An 18,677-nucleotide genomic window follows, 5' to 3' on the forward strand; every position below is an offset into this window, starting at 1 on the left:
CCCACCCTCACCCCACCCACCGTTTGAGGGGTTGCATTAATTCAATTTTGTGGGATGATGTGGAATAACAGATAAAGACATTCTAATTCCTTATAATTTCTGGATTATACCTTTTTTTTTTTTTTTTTTTTTTAGACAGGCTATCACTCTGTGGCTCAGGCTGGAGTGCAGTAGTGCAGTTACAGTTCATTGCAGCCTAGACCACTCTGGCTCAAGCGATCCTCCTGCCTCAGCCTCCCAAGTAGCTGGGACTACAGGCATGTGCCACCATGCCCAGCTAATTCTTGTATTTTTTGTAGAGATGGGGTCTCGCCATATTTCCCAGGCTGGTCTTGAACTCCTGAGCTCAAGTGATCCACCCACCTCGGTCTCCCAAAGTGCTGGGATTACAGGACTGGATTACACCATCTTGATTTCTTTCTGTGTTTCACCCACAGTTCCACGTATCTGATATTTTGTATATGTTCATAAGATTTTATTACTGGAGGAGATCCAACTCCCAAAAAGCAGTGTTGAATCTTAAGGAAAAACAGTCATTTCTTGGAATGGGAACTCTGCAAAGGTAGGAGCTCAACATTTAGCAAAAGAAAGGATGATATATCTCAACTGTTTCTTCTTATCTTGCTCCTCTTCCCACCCTTTTCTTCTGGGAGAGATGGAAATTGCTAACCCCATGCCTGAAGCAGTTCTTAGGCACTAGGTGTCTCAGTTTTAGAGCACATATGACAGAACAAGGAGGAAATATCCAGTAAGGCTCCACTTTGAGAAACAGCTGCAGAGGGGGTTACTTTGCTAGCAAGTGATGCCTCTGTTTTCTCACTCCACCCTGTTTGGGATGAAGACATGAAGGCAGCAGACAGAGGCAATATTTGCTGAAAAACTAGTGGCCTCCAGATGTGCCCGATGTGATGGGAAGGACAAAAGGCCATCTGAAAGCCAGTCAACTTACTGTGCTTTTTGGTGTGACACTTGGCAGGGGGGTCTTGCTCCTTTTTTGTATCAGGTGACTCTGCTGAAGAGAAAAATGAGAGCCATTTAACTGACCTATTTTCTATAATTCTCTTTTTACTTCCTGCATCCACTCATTTAAGCAAAATTTACTGAGCACCTACTGCATGCCTGGCACTCTTTGAGTATGTGCTAGTGAACCAAACAAAACAGAGATGATAAATGCTATGGAGAAAAATAATGCAGGGTAAGAAATGGAGATAGATGTATGGACTTGGAAATAATTTGCAATTTGATACAAGGTGGTCATAGGAGACCTCTCTGATTCCACGACCTAAAGAATATGAGGGAGATGGTCATGCGGAGAGCTTGTGCAACAGCCTTCCATGTGTAAGACAGAAGTGCAAAGGCCCTGAGGATGATGTGTGTTTGGTATATGCATGCTGTAAGAGGCAGAGAGGGAGGAGCTGAGATTCTGATCATTAATGCCTTATGGGGCTTTTAAGGACATGACTCTGAGAAAGATGGAAGCCATTGAAAGATTTAGATCATTGAAAATTTTGTTTTTTTTTTTTTACATAATACAAAAATGTAAACGTTTATAACAAAGGAAGATGGCTTTTAAGCCAGAGGAGTGCCCTTTTTTGGCATGCAAAGTTACATTTTAATCAGCCTGACAAAAGGGCCATTGAGTGGCCCAAGCTCAGTACAGAGGGCCATAGTGGACTATGGAAACACAGATTAGTTTAACAAATGACTCATTATGGCAACCTGTGGGACTATTACCAAAGAGGAGATGATGGAGCCGGACCTGGGAAATAAAGATTCTTCTCAGAAAGAAAATTAAATGATCTAGCCGCATGTGTGTGAGTGTGAGTGTGTGTGTGTGTATTGGGAGGACTAAAGCAGATCTTACGAAGACTCTCACACTCAAAAACCAGCCAATTCTAATACAAAATAGTCCCTAAATACAATCCAATTATTTTAAGAAATTGGGCCAGTAAAACTGATCTCTTCCATGTGCCCTTCCTAACCTAGGGTCCCTTGACCCAGTGTGGCCTTCAAGGGCACCTAGACTGACTGAAACCATATGTGAAGGGAGAGGGTTCACAGCACCCATTCAGTTATCAAGAGAGGCCTATTATTCAAAAAAGCTATGAACTGTCAGCCATTAGCTCCTAATTAAATTGGTTAAGAAAAAAAGCTACTATTTACTGAGCACTTACTATGTGCCAGGCACTGTACTACGCACTTTACATGAATCACTTTATTTAATTCACACAATAACTCCATGAGGCAGGTACTAATATGATCCACAGTTTTCAGCTGTGGAGGATCTGAGAAACAGAGGGGTCAAATGACTTGTCTAGAGTCACACAGCTGGAATGTGGTGCCAGGATATGAACACAAACAGTTTGAATCCAGAAGCTTTACTCATAACCACAATTCTATGTCATTTCCAGAAATGATGGCCTACACATAATCTCCCTTTGCACATAACAGATTTCACACAAGCCTTTCCTGCCAAGAATCAGGTTCACTTCTATAATGCTCTTGTTAGTGAAAAAGATAATTTCAATCTGACAATTCTATATTTCCCAACGTTCATGGACCCTTTCACCCATCTTATCACCCAGCTAATCAAGACTCAGTGTTCCCAGCAATTTCTCGAAACGTCATGGCAGGATGGAGAGAGAGATTTAATAAGACCTCAGTAAACGAGAAACCTCTCATCCTGGTTAAGAATTTATCTCCTGGCATTGTCACTAGCAGGGCCTGCACCTGACTTGGGTTTCTCTGAAATCCGAGAGGACAAATTCACAGGAAATGCAAAGAGACTTCACTCTCCCTCTCTGTGGGTTGCAGGGTGAGGTTGCAACATCTCATCAGGATGTAACAATATTGCAACAGGTCTGGCATCCACTCCCGTTTCCAAGTGATACATCACTCTGACAGGGCCACGTTGTACTGCAGACAAAGAGTGGCATTTACCCAGCAGGCCACAAGCAAAGCTCATTTTCAAATGACATCCAGGAGGGATGCAGGGCCATTCTTTCAGAGCCAGGAGTTGAATTCAGAAAAATACAAGAGTCTCAGTATATTGGCCTCAATTATTGCATCTGGGTTCCTAGTTGATTTAGAATTAGTTACTTTAGAGTTCAGGTGCCTTTGTGAATAAGATGAAAACCTTGCACCCTCTCCTCAGAAAAAATGCACATATATGCACACATGAAATTTTGTCAACAATTTCAGGGGGGTGTGGCCCATGTAGCAGTCCATGAACTCTAAAACCCCTAGGCCAGATAAACCATGAGGAAATATTCTTTGAGTTGTCAGCCATTTACCCAAGCTAGGCTCCATCCAGTTTAGGAATGTTCTTTTTTAAATCCCCAAATAAAAATCTTCCCATCATCATAAAAGGGAATAAGCAGTCAAAGGCAAAAAAAGAACCTAATTTCTTCCAGCCCCCTCTTCCTGTTGCAGTGTGCAGGGATAAGCCATGGAATCACTGGCCTGCCTTACCACTGATATCTTTTGATCTTTAACCTCGCTTTAATATGTGTCCTCCTTCTGCCCTAGAATAAAAGTCAAGACTTTGAAGTTAGCCATGTGGTTAAGTGATTCATTCTTATAAAATAATGGCTTGCCCTGGAGAAGTTGTCCAGCCTAGCTTTCTCTTGCTCGGCTCCCAGGCACTTCAGGCCAACGTCCATCCGGTCCAGGCAACGGCAGCAACAAGCCACAGGTTTGTGATGCCAGTGCGAGAGCATGACTTCAGCTAAGCTGCTTCGCAAGAAGCAAAGATTAGAAACATTTGCATATGATTCAGCTGTGAGCCATTTCTTTACGGGATATACAAATTTCAGTGTTCTAATAGACCGTGCCACCCTAGCTTTAGGCTCAACAAGTCAGTGGATAAACACATCAAGCCTGAGCTGGCATGACAGGCTGGAGGACTGTCGAGCAGAACAGGACACTGGCAGCAGGCATTTTATGAAATGGGCAGATGACAGAGAAATCAAAACAAAGCCTGTTTCCCCACCTGCATTTATCACAGAGGGCATCAGTTTATGCTGAGCCTCGCCTTAGCTCAGCTGGTAACTAGCATTAAAACATAGAAAGATATTTCACTGCATTCAATTTCACGGGAACTTGAAATATAAAGACTCAGGCAAATGACCAAGGTTTTCCTGGGGGTTCTGGTTCCATGCAGTAGAGACTATAAACTATTCTGAAAGAAACTGACCCATATAAGGCTGTAATTAACTATCCTACTGAAGGGCTATTACCCCAACTAATACACCAACCCCAGAGACTGCCTTGATTCTTTAGGGCCTGGGTGGTTGATCTCATTTTCCAGCCTGGTTTACAATCACAGGATAGGAATGGGGAGCTGCAGCAAACAAGGATCAGAAGGATAAGGAGAGCAGATTCCTGAACTCATCTTAAGAAGGACTATTGAAAAATACAACCGGTGGACTCAGGAGACAGTGAGTTCCTTGCTGCAAATGCGAAAGCAGAAACTGGTCTCTAAGGCCCCTGTTGATTTTGAGATTCTAGAAGGTGTAAGTCAAGATGTAGAAGAGGATGACCCGGCTGTCAGGGCAGCAGAGCTGTAACTATGACATTTTGGTTTCCCGGGTACGTCAAGACACACTAGCCCCTGAGGCTCAGGAAGTGGTTGGTTCAGCTTTATTCTTAGTTGGAATTTTTTGCCATAAGTCAAAGACCCAACTGGAAGGATGGAAGGATGTGGGAGATGACACTGTAGGAAGTCGCAGAGGAACTCAGAGTGTGACTCGGGAGGTTTCCTCAGCCCTGAACCCCGTGGTCTTGACTGAGTGGTAATGATTGCCATGAAAATTTTACCTCGGTTGGCTCAGTTCCCCCAGAATAGCAAATACACAGCCAAGCCTTGACAGTATTTGATCTATTTCCTAATTTTAACAAATGCTTCAAGTGACACATAATGCTAAGGGCTACTGGGGGAAGGAAAAGTCGAGAGCTACTCTGGCCTCAGCTTTTAACCTCAATTCCAGAAGCATTTACACTGGCTCCCAGCCCCATCTCATTTAAGGGGCTTGACCCAAACAAAACCTCAAACCAAAACCTTTCATTATTTCCGTTCTCAAAAGCAAAAACAAAAACAGAAGAAAAAAAAAAAAAAAAGGGAAGGAAGGGTTGCAGACTAATTTCTTTCACAAAGACCCAATTAAATCCCAGTTCTGAAGTTGCTCCAAATTTAATTCCAGGAGAGAGGCACTATCACTTGTGACTGATGTCTAAGTGCCATTTCATAGACCTAAAGAGATCCACAAGTCTGTACCCAGATCACAGGAAACCATAAGATCCTCTTTCAACCAATTCCCACGGTGTACGTGCCAATGCACCTATTTGTAGGTGAGGGTGGTAATCTGAAATCCCCTCTCCCAGACTCCCAACATCCCAATCTTCTCACCCATTGTAACCTTGGTTAAGAAGCATAGATAGCCCCAGTTGCATCCAACCTTAACCAAATGCAGCTAATGTGAACATAACTCATAAAATGCAGGTGCTCTGACTGATTAGAGAGCACTGATGAGTCATCAGAATTAGACTTAAAAACTGACAAAATAGTGTAACTACGGGGATTCTGGAAATTTCCGATGGCTGCCTTTTCACCCAGAAACCATCACTACAGGTTCACGGACCTTTGAACTTCACTATGAGGTATTCTTTCTCTAAAGTCAAATGTAGTTTGTTGAAAATTAAATATAGCCTTATTTCCCATAAGTATACCCAAATTCGAATAATTTTATCAGTTATATTGCAAGAGTAAGTTTTCGTTGAAAATAAAGAAAAGCCTAAACAACTTTTATTGTCACAACAGAGTGACTAGTTTCACAGGAGACCAACATTTTGCCTAGAGGATCCCTACTGGCCATCTTCAATGTACAAATATTGCCTCAAACGCAAACCTCGTCTAATGGTAACTCCATTCCTTTCCTAGCCCTTCAATTAGAAAGACTCCAGCAAGGTAGAAATGCAGATTGTTGGTAATTCCCACCAATTCTCCCTAAGTACTAGGCACACCCAGCCTCAGATGTGATGACAGCTTACCAATAGGAAGGTGACTGGTGGTTGTCATGGAGATCTGAGCCCGGCAGAAAGTTTTGCTGTCCAACAGATCTGTGGCCATGAAAAGATAAAGGACATTTAGAGTCCCCCCACCTCACAATAGAACACTGCGGCTCTTAGACAAACAGAATAAGAACATAAAGGGCCTTAAGTGTCAGGGAGTTAGTTACCTACTGTGCTACCATAGTTGGTGTCATATAAATAGTTCTCATCTTTCCAGGTGTTCATGATGGAAGGGTCTACAAAAAATAGAGAAGGAGAATAGTCAGTGATCATTTTCCCTAGGGAGAAGAGGCTGCGTTTTCTAACTCATTGTTCATCAACAAGGTATGGGGGGTGAGGAGTGGTCCTCAGAGACAAGGGATATGATTCTGCTTCAGTTGCGTTACTTTGTAATAATGTTGTCTAATTTTCCTTTCAGCATCCTCGGGGAAATGGTCTCATCCACGTGTTCCATACCTATTGCATTTTTAGGGAAGTGAGAGAAGTTACAAGAATGGGAACCTGTCCTAGACTAGTGGTTCCTGGGAATTTTCCTAACCTGGCTTGGCATTGTTTTGCATTCTACTGCATAATCACCACAATATTTTTACCCTCGGATGTGGTGGGGGGAAAGCTTTGTGAGGGATAAATTTATTTAAATGTATAATAAATAATTAACAAGTATCTTTTTCTATTAATGTCTTCCTTGGAGGGTTAATGATGTTTCTTTCAGGAAGAATCTAGTCAATCTTATCACAATTTCTTTGTTGCTGAACTCCAGAGATTTGTCATCCAAGTTGGATGACAGCCCCCTCCCTCTAGGATTTTTCCAATTAGCTTAAAGGATGACATGACATTCTCAAAACAAAACCAAGGAGAAGGGGTGGAGAGTGTTACTAAATCAAACAAACACCTTTTAAGAGTGGGGCCCCATTGCCCCATCGCAGAAAAGAAGTGCTCTTGTACTCTGTCTCTCTCTCTCTTTCTTCTGTGTGCTGCCGTAAGCACATCTCACTTTGATTGACTCTTCAGATTTCAGATTCAAAGGGAATTCCCCTCCACCTACCCCAAATGGAGCTCAATTCCCACACAATCCCCAGATCTGGGCTGGTCTCCAACAGAAGCATTTTGTTTCTTGGCTAGCCAAAAGCTGTAAGATCTCTCACCTTGTCCTCACCAGAAACTTCCTGCTTTCTCCTCACCGCAGACCTAGGTTACCCTCAGCTCCCCTCCTTGCTAGGTTCTGAATTTTAGGGCCGGGGTGTAAGCCACTGACTGTGTTTCATTTTGTTTTTATAGCACAAATGATATAAAACCTGACTTACTGGCTAAGTCCTCCTGTTTACGACATAGGGATTTAGCCAGTATTTTAGCTAATAGCTACATGTTTGGACACCCCAAGCCCAATCTCTTGGGGTTACACCCTCTCTCCTTGTTGGGTCACCTTGTACACCTGTTGTTGTCTCTGAAAACAAATTGAACCAAAGAGGTTTGGGGGTGTTGGCCCCTCTATGAATGTCTTCTCCCTTCCTCCTAGGGTGGACCTTCTTCTCCACCCTTCCACTCAGCTTTTCTGAACTGGCAACACAAGAATGTCTGGATGGTCAAGAAGGAATTATCAAGTTATTTGGGACCTCTCCAGTATTACCCTGGCTCCTTCAGTGGGGCTGTCTGTCAGGTCAAGCAGGGGAGGGGGTGCCATCCTCCTGACCAAGTCCTGCATCCATCTCTAGGGCAATGCCAGGCCTGTAAAGCACAGAACATCCAGATGGCCCATCCCCTGGCCTCTGAAGAGAAGAGCATGGCTAGCAAAGCCTAATTCACATGCTTAGCATTTTGCTTTTTTCTTTAATAATGAATGGTAGGCCAGCCCACTTATAAAAGGGTAAATAACTGCATGGGCCAATTTTGGCCCCAAGTGACTCATAAATCACCTGTATGTCAAATTCTGTCCTTGGTGACTGGGAAACATCCTCAGGGAGGCCTGTGGCAAGCTCGGTTGGCCCATGTGGCTCACAGGCTCCCTGGCATGAACATGGGGAGTGACCTAGGAGCAAGAGTTGCTGCACAGTTTTATGATGGCTCATAGACTTTGGAGGACAGTCTCCAGGAGACAGATTTAGGACAGGGGAAAGGAAATGAAAATGAATGTAGATGCTATGGGACTGTAGCCTCTGCTCAGAGCCCAGAATTGTGTCCTTCATATAAAAACACACGGAAGGCAGGAGTTGGGTTGCAGGTACCTTTGTACATCTCTGCAGAAGCTCCCTAGGGCCCCTAAAAATTTGTTAGCTACAACACCAAGTCAACATCTTCCCCCTTTTGGTGAAACGCACTCCCCTCAAGGGAGGAGGGAGAGAAGAGGAGACATTGCCCCTTCCTCTTCTCTTTGCAAACTTGGCCAAGTCCAGTCCCTGACACTTTTTGTAGTGGGGAGGCCCACCTTATATTCTGCATTTCCTTGGCTACTGGCCTGAGGTCTGGATGATGCCACAACCAGGAGTAGGAGGCAGAGAAGTGTGGCTCCCCATAAGTCTATAAGTCGGAAATAGGTGGCAGTCACTGGTTGCAAGGGCAAGAATGAGGTTCATGGTGGGGGTGGCCTATCAGAGACAGCCAGGGAAAAGGCCTCCCTGCATTTCCTGCAAAAAAACTTGCTCCCACATTCTCTCTTACCCTCTCCCAACTATCCTCCCCAGAGCTTTGCCTGACTAGATTGGCTCCCTTTGTCCACTACTACTCACCAGTTTGTTCAGTCTTGACTATGACATTGTGTGTGGACTGGAACAGGTCACTACTGCACTGGCCTGTGAAGGACAGATTGGGATAGTCAGAGAGGATGGAGCCAGAACTGGGTGCTTAAATGAGGACAGAAATGGCTTCTTTGCAGAGCTTCTGCTATCCTACTCCCTGGTCACCTATGTTTGTTTATGGGAGGGGGTTTCTCTGTTAGCCTCTACAAACTCAAGCCTGCAGTTTCTGACCCCAGAAAATCAGGAATCTAAGGCACTACATTAGAAGCAATTCTTTGATGTGGTATAGTAAAGGCATCCAGTATGGTGGAAATAGAACTTCAGAAGCCCTGTTTTTCCACTACTAGCTATGAGGAAGGTGTGTGCCCTTTACCTTTCTGGGTGTCAGTTTTCCCATCTGTAACAAGATTAAACTAGATAAGGTCACTAGATGACTTCTAAGGTTCTTTCCCATACTAAGATATGATATGAAAATGAAAATGTAGGGAAAACCATTTTAACTAGCTTGATTCTTCTTTGATTTAAAATCTAATCAAAGCCATCATGATTACATCCAATCTGTGAGATATGTCTGGACAAAATGCAGTGACTCTTTCCTTATTTATGTCTCAGCACATATACAAGCAGTGCACATCACATGTCCTTGTTTGCTTGCAATTCCTCTCCCATTATCATATATGACACACACACACACATATGTAAATGCACAAATGAATCTAGTATGTTTTTCTTCCCCAGACAGATTATAAACATCTCAAGAGTGGAAGTCATGCCTTTAACCTCTCTGACATTCAGTCTTCCCACCTGTAAAATGGGCACAATGTTTACTTTGTCATAAAGTTATTAAATGAGTTAATTCACTTACAGTGCCTAGTATAAGTAAATACTCAATAAATGTTAGTTAATAGAATGTCTACACAAAGGCAAACAACAAAAGAGTGAGAAATCTGGCTGGACATTAGGAACTCAGAGGCTACAGCAGCATGTGGTGAGACCAAACAAGCCATGGGAGGTCAGAGAGGGAAGGTCTAAGACGACCACAGCACCTCCCAGGCCTCCCTGCCTCAGGCCTCAATCAGGGTAAAGCTTTAAAGGAGTGGATTTAATTGGGGGTGGAAGTAAATATTTTTAATTATTCAAGTGTAAGTCTGATCTCTCTGAAGATTCCTGAGGGTTATTTATAGAGCCTTGTTTGGTTTGATTCTAGTCAAAGAAAACTGAGCAGCCACCAATGTGAGGGCGATGGGAAGCAGGGTGTGGCCAGGGAGTTGAATGACATCGTCTAAAACGGCCGCGGCAGCCACAAGCTCTGCTGCAAGGCCCCAGGTTCTCTCAGTGTTGATGGCTGTTGCCAGGGTATGACTCTGGTTCACAGCCCTGGAGCTCATGCTGCCCAACTCCCGGTTACTTGCCCAAACATGGGTTCTACCAAGACATAAATGCCTTTTCCAGTACCAACAGGCCAACTCCCTATTCTTAAATATTGCTACTTTTCAGGATGCCCATAGTTCTCAGAAGAGCTAGATTTTTACAGCCACTATCAGGGGAACCTTATGCCAGTGTCAAAACCATTCTGCAAGGTCAGTTGTCCACCCTACTAGGTCTTACATGTCAGTATAGGATGTGTTCGTGTGTGAATAATCTACCATTCAAGGACAACATCTGGTGTGGTGGCCCATCCCTGTGCTAGGGGAAGCCTCAGAGAGACATCTAGGGCATTAGGGCAACAGAAATTCCGGAAACCACCACAGAAATATTCCCCATACACGTATCTAGACCATATGTTCTAACCCTTTTTTTAAGTTACAGACCTTTTAAGAATCTGCTGAAGTATTGTGAGTCTTTTCCCCTCCCAAAATACAAACATAATTCTAGTTTCATATATCTTCTTACCACCCTTAGAACCCTATCTTAAGAACCTAGGTCTAGAAGGTTGTTTGAGGTTGTGTGTGTGTGTGTGTGTGTTTTGTTTGTTTGTTTTGTAACCATGATGATCTTTAACAAGCAAGTGACTGGATGTTAAACTATTGAACCCTGTTTGCAAAGGAAAGAAGAAAACATTTTCCAAGGGTAGTAAATATTCTATGAATTCCTAGACAGCTTTTGTCTTCCTGAAAATTATCACCATAAGGAGAGGATTAAATTACACTACCATTTATAAGGGATTAGCCACACCAGGTACCCTAGGCTTCAATCCTGTCCTCTCATCTTCCTTCCACTTCCCTGTCTTGGGACATGGTAATTTGGAAGTGAGACCACTCTTTATTGTCCCTGACAAAGAATCCTGTCATCTGCAGAATCTCTGTTCTTCCAGCTGGCTCCTAGCAGGGTAGGGAGAGACACAGAAAGAGAGAGTCACCGTTCCACTTAAGATGCTGCAAGTTGCTGTAGAGGAGCTGCCCCGCCGTCCCTGCCGCTCGGGTGAACTCCTGCAAACTCATGCTGCAGAGATGCTCGCCGTTGATGTCGAACTCTTGGAAAGGGATACAACTGGCATCCAGCTGGTTGGTGTCCAGGAGGTGCTGGAGCCACTCCCACACCTGGTACTTGGTCCAGTACTGAGGATGAATTTCATGCCACTGGCCTCCAAAAAACCCGCTGGAAACTATAAAACAGGAGGCAGTCTCGTGAGTGACCCCTGGCTGTTCCTGGCCATAGTATCTGACACAGGGATGCACTATTGGCTGCCAGATATCTCAGAGACACAACCACAGTCTGTGTATGTGCCAGCATGGGGGATGGAGCAGAAATGCATCTTCATGTCCTCCCTAGCATGCTACCTACCCCTGGGCACTGGATGAGGACAAGAGAGCTGAAATGCTCAGAGCTCATTACCCCGCTCACCCACAGTAAAATATCACGAAAGCTAGAGCATTGCTATCATTTCAGCAATTTATTAGCTTATTGTTCATACCTGAATAGTTCTGCTCCTCTTTTCTCTCACTCACTCTCTGTCACTTTTTTCTCTCTTATACACACACACACACACACACACACACCCCAAACTCAGACCATTTTCAACCAAAAATAAGGCCTGAAATTAAGGTTGTTTTCTATATGATGCCTTTGCTTTTCCTCAAAGTGGTCCAGATTATTGATCTGCTAACTGGACTGATATCTCACTGTACCAGCCTAGTCATTATAGCTATCATGATGTCACTTCCCTACTCAGTTACCTTTAGTAGTTCCCATCACCCACTGAAATTAGGCATAAAGCTGCCTAGCTAGGCATTGAGGCTCTTCACTAACTCTTCTTCAAGTAATCAATAACTCTTGTCTTTTTTCTATGCTGTTCTTTCAGTTCAGCTTGTGTTCTACCTCTCACTCCTGTTGAATTTCTACCCATCTTTCAAACTCTGACCACCCCTTAAAGTCATCACCAATCCCCCCAACTTGCCTCAAGGGCTCACTGCCCTCTTACTCTCCAGGAGACATGCTTGGTATTTCTCCTAATGGCTTTGTCATGTTCTGTTTTCCTCTACAAGTCTCTAAGTGCCATCTTATTCTCCTTTGTAAATTGTATGTTTGAGGTCACAGACTGTTTTACTCCTCTTTGTATCACCTATAAAAATGACCTCAGAGACCTTGCCATAGTAGACGCTCACCATATATTTATTTAATGGAATATGTTTTTGAAGGAGAAATAAGGTAGGCATCTGAGGAGTTGGGAGGTGCATTTATAAGATGGTGCATTCAGATACTGATGAAGAAGTGCAGTTCATTCACCTGGATAAATATTGCTGAGCCTAATATGTGCTAGCCGTCTAAATACGTGACTCATGCTCACTTAAAAAAAAAAACATTCCATAGCCTGCCCAAAGTTTTGGGGCAATGGAAAAGACAGAGCCAGCATCTGAGGGCATGGAACAGGGTTGAGAGAGTTTACAGTTCCCTTGAGAATAGACGTCGGCAAAGAGCTCTCTTTCAGGAAAGGTGAGTGAGAGGGGCAAGAGGCAAAGACTATTGCATCCCACCAAGCTGAAGCAAGGGAAATCCAACTGAACATGACACATGGATATTCCAGTAAACTCAAGGGTGGACCAGTAGAAGAAAATGTAGTGCAAGAAAACTGTCTCTAACTTTTTCTTCAAGGTCACACCAGATCAGTTCTTCTCAAAATTTAATATGATCGTAAATCACCAGGGAATATTGTTCAAATGCAGATTCTGATTCAACAGGTCCGGGGAGAAGCCTGAGTTTCTGCATTCCTAGCAAGCTTCCATGTGATGCTGATGTTGCTGGTCTATTGAATTACAAGGAGCTAAAGGCCTCAGAAAGGTTTGACTCCCATAATGCCCATGGTCCAGCCCACAACACCCTCAGAGGGGAGACTGAAGTGGAAATGTTTCTGACCCAATCCCTCTTCTTCCTCATTCATTCAGAATCCATCCATGGCTTCCAGACCTCAGAAGCACTAAGAGGAGGAGGTCAGGTTTATCTAGTGCACAAAGGTGACCGCCATTAGCAATACCCATCACTCACAGTATGCACTTAGCTCCTCGTACCTCATGGCCAAACAAAAGCAGCCCCCAGCCCTCAACATGGGCTCTAAAGAAGAAGCCAATAGTCCGGGATTGGGGGCGGAATGGAACAATCTAATCTAAAAATCTAATTATATGGAAATAGTCCCAAATATACAGACCTTGGGCTCGATCTTTCCATTTCCCCCAATTTTTGGTGCCTCACTAATAAAGCTGTCTAAGGATGGAAAATATATTTTTGTGGCTCCCCAAGTCTTTCATCTTTATTTTTCTAAATTAATTGTCATGCTATGACAGTACAGCTCCGGTTTTGGCAACAAGAGGCACCAACTTTTAATAACCTAGCAGCACATCTAGAATAATCTCATCTGCAAACTTAATATGGTCTAGATTAAAAGATAGTCCCTGCTAATGTATCTTGTTCAAACTTGGAAAATCAGGGATTTTTGTCTGAAGTTAACTGGGGAGATTCCACATCAGACAGAGAACCCACCAAATTCCTGAAGTTTCAGGAGACACAATAAAAATTCCTATGAGTTCACATCCTCTCTGCCGTTCAACTGATCTCCTTCTCTTCAGTCTTGATCAAGGCTGAGCTTTCTTTGAGATCTCTGGAATTTAAGAAATAAAAGTGGCACCCCAGTTCTACCTCCTGCTGAACACATTTCCCCAACTTTCTTCAGAGCAAGCAAGAGAAATGCTGCCTTCATTGAGGGGCCAGGGTCCGGCGGATGCCAAAGACTTCCAGTTTTATTTAGAATCCACTTTCTGGGTCCTCACAGGGTATCTGAGGCTCACAACAGAAAATGTAACTGCCCAGAAAGTGCAGCAGTTTGAGGGGGCAGGTGACTGAGTAAGGGAAGCTCACCTGCTCACCCTTTCAATCATGTTTGACTAGGATTCCAAATTAAAAGAGGTGGAGCTCCACATGGATCAGCACTCCCTGCAGAATAACTCTCCCATTATCCTCCCACTCCTGCTTCCTCTCAAGCTCTGGTCACCAACAAACCATCTCCATATTTCAAAGCAAACTCGAACAGCAGAGCCTCTGGCAGGGAGATTGGCAGTGGGTGTGGATCAAGAAGAGGCCCAGAGCTTCCTAAACTCACTGCTGTTGGATGCACAGCTGAATGCCTACACTGGATGGCTTCACAATGGGGTGTGGGGTTCCTGATTCAGCAACAACTTGATTCAGGGATTCAACTTGATTTAGGGATTCAGCTTCATTCAGGAAGCCACAGGCTTGATCACCAAACCTCCTATACGCCCCACCACCAGGTCCCCTCTTCTTCTAATAGACGTGTTCTAGATTAAAGCACTAGGGAGAACACGTGTTCTCCTTACAAATCTCCTCTCCCCTTTCAAAGAGAGGCCACTGGAAGATGAAAAAGAAAGACTAAACTGCTATAACCCTCTCCTTCCTAACCTCCACGCACACGCACATACACATGCACATACACACCCTTTTTCTCCTAGCCTACCTTGGTATCCCAGCAAAACACTATTAAAACCTTCAACACGGAGTCTTTCCTTTAGGCATCTCTTCTACCTGCCTCACTGCCAGGCTGTCAATCTGGAACCTTTAATTTTGGGAGGAGGCAACAGAATATCTCAAATGAGCTTTTGTCTGGAACCCTGGGGGCCGGTAGGGAACTCCGAAATTGAGTTTTCTCCATTCCTTCTTGTCCCACATCTTCTGCTGAAAAGCCTATATTTTTCAAACATTAGGCTGGGAGAAGAAGTAAAGCAAAGAGCCCCCACAGCACAGCAGTGACACCAACACCCACAGGCCCCCTTACCATTGCACGTGGAGTAGCTGTCTGTCCAGGCTGGCGGCTGGTGAAGGAGGTTGTTGCCGGGGTTGAGATTCATTACACCACCTCCTTCCAGAATCATGATCTGTTAGGGGATCAAACAGCCTGTTCAGTCATTGCCTCTTGGACAAATGTCATTTGAAAGTGCAGATCACAGAGTAAATTTAGGAAGAAAATAAAGAGAATTTGTCCTTCCACCCATTGCCTGCCACCCATTGCCAAAGCCTTTTTTGTAAAAGCAAAACTCACAGCAATTAAAAATTTCCAGGTTCAATTTTCATATGCATGAGGCAAGTTTTTACAGCCACCCATTCATAAATGAATAATCTCTGATCAGGAATGAAGCGGGAGGAAAATGCAATACCTGCTCCCAGGGCGAGGCTGGCTGGCATCCAAGTGGTTTTTTTTTTTTTTACAAAAGTGAAAATGCCAAAGAGATTTTATTTAAAGTATTTAAAGTGCAATTTCAATCATTGAAAATCCAAGCCGGTGGCAGCACAGCCCCAGCACCTGTGTGGGAGCTCGGACTGCAATTGCACCTGCACACCCAGTAACAAGTTTTCTCAGTGTGGGTGTCTGCCACAGGCTGGGCTGGTCGTCAGAGGGCCTCAGTCATATTTTAATAGAGCTCTTCAAGTATCTGGCTTTCTGATAATATCAGGAATCAGTTGGTTTCTCTGACAGACACTGCCCATTTCTGATAAAGAAAAAAAATTTTCCTTTCTGGTAATAATTATAACCATTTTTTTTCTCTCCTGTTAGAGACTTGGAGAATTTAGTGGGTTTCCAAGCTGACCTAAGTAAAAGTGGCTTCCTCAGTCTGTGGGATCATTTTCTCAGTAAAGGACTTGGGAGAAGAGATTTCTTCTGTGGGCCTGTTTGGGTTTATTTTATAGCAATGTAAACATTTTACACTTCAGAAATACTGTCTTCAATTCTCTGGTATATATAATGTCCCTACTCCCAAGCGGGGCACCCTCCACCTTTCAGACCAGAGCCCCAACTGTGTGTTCAGTCATTTAAACGAAGAGCAGCCTGTTTCCAGATCACTATTGGGCAATACCCAGAGGCTGTAAAAGTCACTTGCTCTTTATAAAAATGTTGAGGTAGGGAGAGGAATTCAGCTTTCTAGCAGCAATTCATGGAAAATTTTCTGCCTGTTTTGGGGAAATTTTGCATCCTCGGGTATTATCAATGTCCACAGGAGTAAAATTGCCAATCCAGAAGATTTTCAGCCCTTGGCATTCCGTCCCCTAATTTAGCTACCACTCCTCTGGTTCTGTGTAGGGCCTGTCAGGGGAGAAGAGGGGTCTGCAGAAGGCATACGAATATATTCATGCATTCATTTATTCGACAAGTATTTATCAGCCTAGTAATAGGCTGGGCACTATTCTAGGTGCTGGGGAGAGAGCGGTAATTAAAGGCTGAACTAGGCTACACACAAACATGTATGATAATTATTAGCATCATCATCACTGCTGTTTGGTAAATCATTAGGACTGAATCCAGTCTAAGTAGAAGGTGGAGAAGGAAGACAGGGTAGGGATGGTGAACATTATAACAGCAAAGAGCCACTGGGTGGGAAGGTAGGAGAGCTGGATTCTATGTCCTGGCACCATGTATAGGAGCTTTGAAGCCAGAAGAGCTGGGGTCAATTCCAGGTCTTCCCACTTACTAGGTTAGTACTCACCCAGACATGTTACCTAACCTCTCGGAACCCAGTTTTCTCATATGCAAAATGCAGCTAATCATACCTCGTCTGTACATTGATTGGAGATTAAATGAGTTTCTGTACCTCCAGCACCTGGCACAAAGTAGGGCACGAATACACGTCAGGTGCTATGGTGAGAAGCGTCACTAGCTCTGTGGATAGGCTGAACCAGAAATTACACTGGGCCTCAGTTTCCCCACTTGAAAATTTAAAGATGGTGACTATACTGATTCGTAAGTTCCCTTTCTGAAAACCTCTTTGATTCTCACCCTCAGAGAAAGAAAACAAACTCATATCAAACTTTCTTTTCTTTTTCACAATAACTGGGCATTTTCCCATCCAGCTTTGTAGAGCAATTGCCCTAAAGCTAAGAAATCAGATTGGGAACTTCAAGGCGAAAGAAAGTCTCTAAGTCCCCAGACCGGGTGGCTGGGGGAAGGAGGAGGGCCCAGGGCCCAGTCTCTTGTTTGCTCAAGGCTGGGCTTGTTCCTTGCTAGCATTTGCTCAGCCACAAGCAGTGGAAAGGTTACTGTTTAACCCTGAAAGGGCTGAAGCTCAGAGCCCAGCCCATTTGCACGGAGGGATTGGCCTTCCAGGCTCAGGGAGGACAGGCAGGGGAGGGCTTCTCTAAAATTCTTTCACAAGGATTTACCTGCGGGGTTGTTTCAAAGTGATCGTTTCAGTGGCAGCACCTGCCTGGGCCAACTATGCTTCCTGACAAACAGAAAGCACGGTAGTGTGGAGGTTGAGCACCCAGGCTTTGGAGCTGGAGAGATGCAGGCTCAGATTCCAGTTCCCCTGCTTACTGTGGGTGACCCTGAGCCGGTGCCAAGTCTGTCTAGCCAAAAACATTCTGTTCCTCACTTTCTGTACCTGATAAATGGGAACAATACCAAACTCAAAGGGCTGTAAGAATCAAATGAGGTCATGCACATAGAGAGCTTGGCAAGTAGTGAAAAAAAAAGGATTTAATAAATGTTGCAGAACAACATGGGCCAGTTCTCCACCTGTGGCCAAATGCCCACAAGCCCCTCTCCTCAGGGCCAACGTCATTTTCCACCCTGACCTTCTGGAAGCATCCAGAACTTCTCCCAACCCGCAGAGATGTCTTTAAGACTACAGGGTGGCAGCTGCCCCATCGCTATCCTCCCACAAAAAGATGTCCTGTGCACAGCCCTGCTCCCTGCTGGCACTCCCTTTCCAAGGAAAAGCAGCCAGCATGGTGAGGGGCCCTTTTTTACAGGGCACATTAAGTGGTTTCCACTCATAAAAGAGTTTGTGTGGCTTAACCCTTAATGAGTCAGAGTTCACTTGAGCTCACCTGGGCTTGTAAGCAAAGAAGGTCAGAATCTCCGACCGGGCAGGGAGCTGCAGGGAAAGATGTCCTCAGGGTGGGCACATGAGGTCCAGGGCCAGTGTAGCTGAAGGCCTTTGGCCAAGTCCTACCCTCCTCTAAGGCACAGTTCTTCAGGTGTAGAGTGAAGACACTTGCCCCAACAGCCTCACAGGACTGTTGAGATGGAATGAGATCATGGATAACAAATGTGACTTGAGAGTTGTAAAAAAAAACCTTGTTATAACCACCTGACCCACATCCCCATATGCTAATGTAGATTTTCTATGGTATATAGTAATTGCTTTCTGGGGTATACAAAGCAATCCTTTTAATTAGAAAGTAGGGGAATTATTGAATGCTCTTATTTCAGCTCCCTACTTTACCTTCAGCATAGCTTTCATTATTTCTTAAAAAAAAAAAAAAATACCATCAAATGTGTGGAAGTAGAGACTTCAGAATCTGAGAATCCTGAGTTAGACTCTAGGTCCCATCTTTCAACCATGTGACCTTGAGCACGTTAACCTTTCTGAGCCT

The 18,677-nt window shown here is 44.1% G+C and overlaps 1 protein-coding gene across 6 annotated transcripts in view; it reads right to left on the minus strand.

The window, feature by feature from the left end:
* Positions 1 to 18,677, minus strand: part of EHF (ETS homologous factor) — a 42,420-nt gene that overhangs the window by 5,673 nt on the left and 18,070 nt on the right. For 2 of the 6 annotated variants that reach the window (XM_030918693.1, XM_030918694.1), the window contains exons 2-8: positions 18,129 to 18,317; positions 15,082 to 15,181; positions 11,161 to 11,406; positions 8,793 to 8,855; positions 6,237 to 6,305; positions 6,049 to 6,117; positions 950 to 1,012 (exon numbers count right to left, since the gene is read on the minus strand). In XM_030918693.1, the coding sequence (XP_030774553.1) occupies positions 950 to 1,012; positions 6,049 to 6,117; positions 6,237 to 6,305; positions 8,793 to 8,855; positions 11,161 to 11,406; positions 15,082 to 15,178 (607 nt within the window). In that variant the 5' untranslated portion in view covers positions 15,179 to 15,181; positions 18,129 to 18,317. Of the gene's footprint in view, positions 1 to 949; positions 1,013 to 6,048; positions 6,118 to 6,236; positions 6,306 to 8,792; positions 8,856 to 11,160; positions 11,407 to 15,081; positions 15,182 to 16,850; positions 16,919 to 18,128; positions 18,318 to 18,677 lie in introns of those variants that run through there. The other 4 variants (XM_010358369.2, XM_010358370.2, XM_030918695.1 and 1 more) reach the window with 3 other exon arrangements.

Source organism: Rhinopithecus roxellana, chromosome 15 (assembly GCF_007565055.1).
Source record: "Rhinopithecus roxellana isolate Shanxi Qingling chromosome 15, ASM756505v1, whole genome shotgun sequence".
NCBI lineage: Eukaryota > Metazoa > Chordata > Mammalia > Primates > Cercopithecidae > Rhinopithecus > Rhinopithecus roxellana.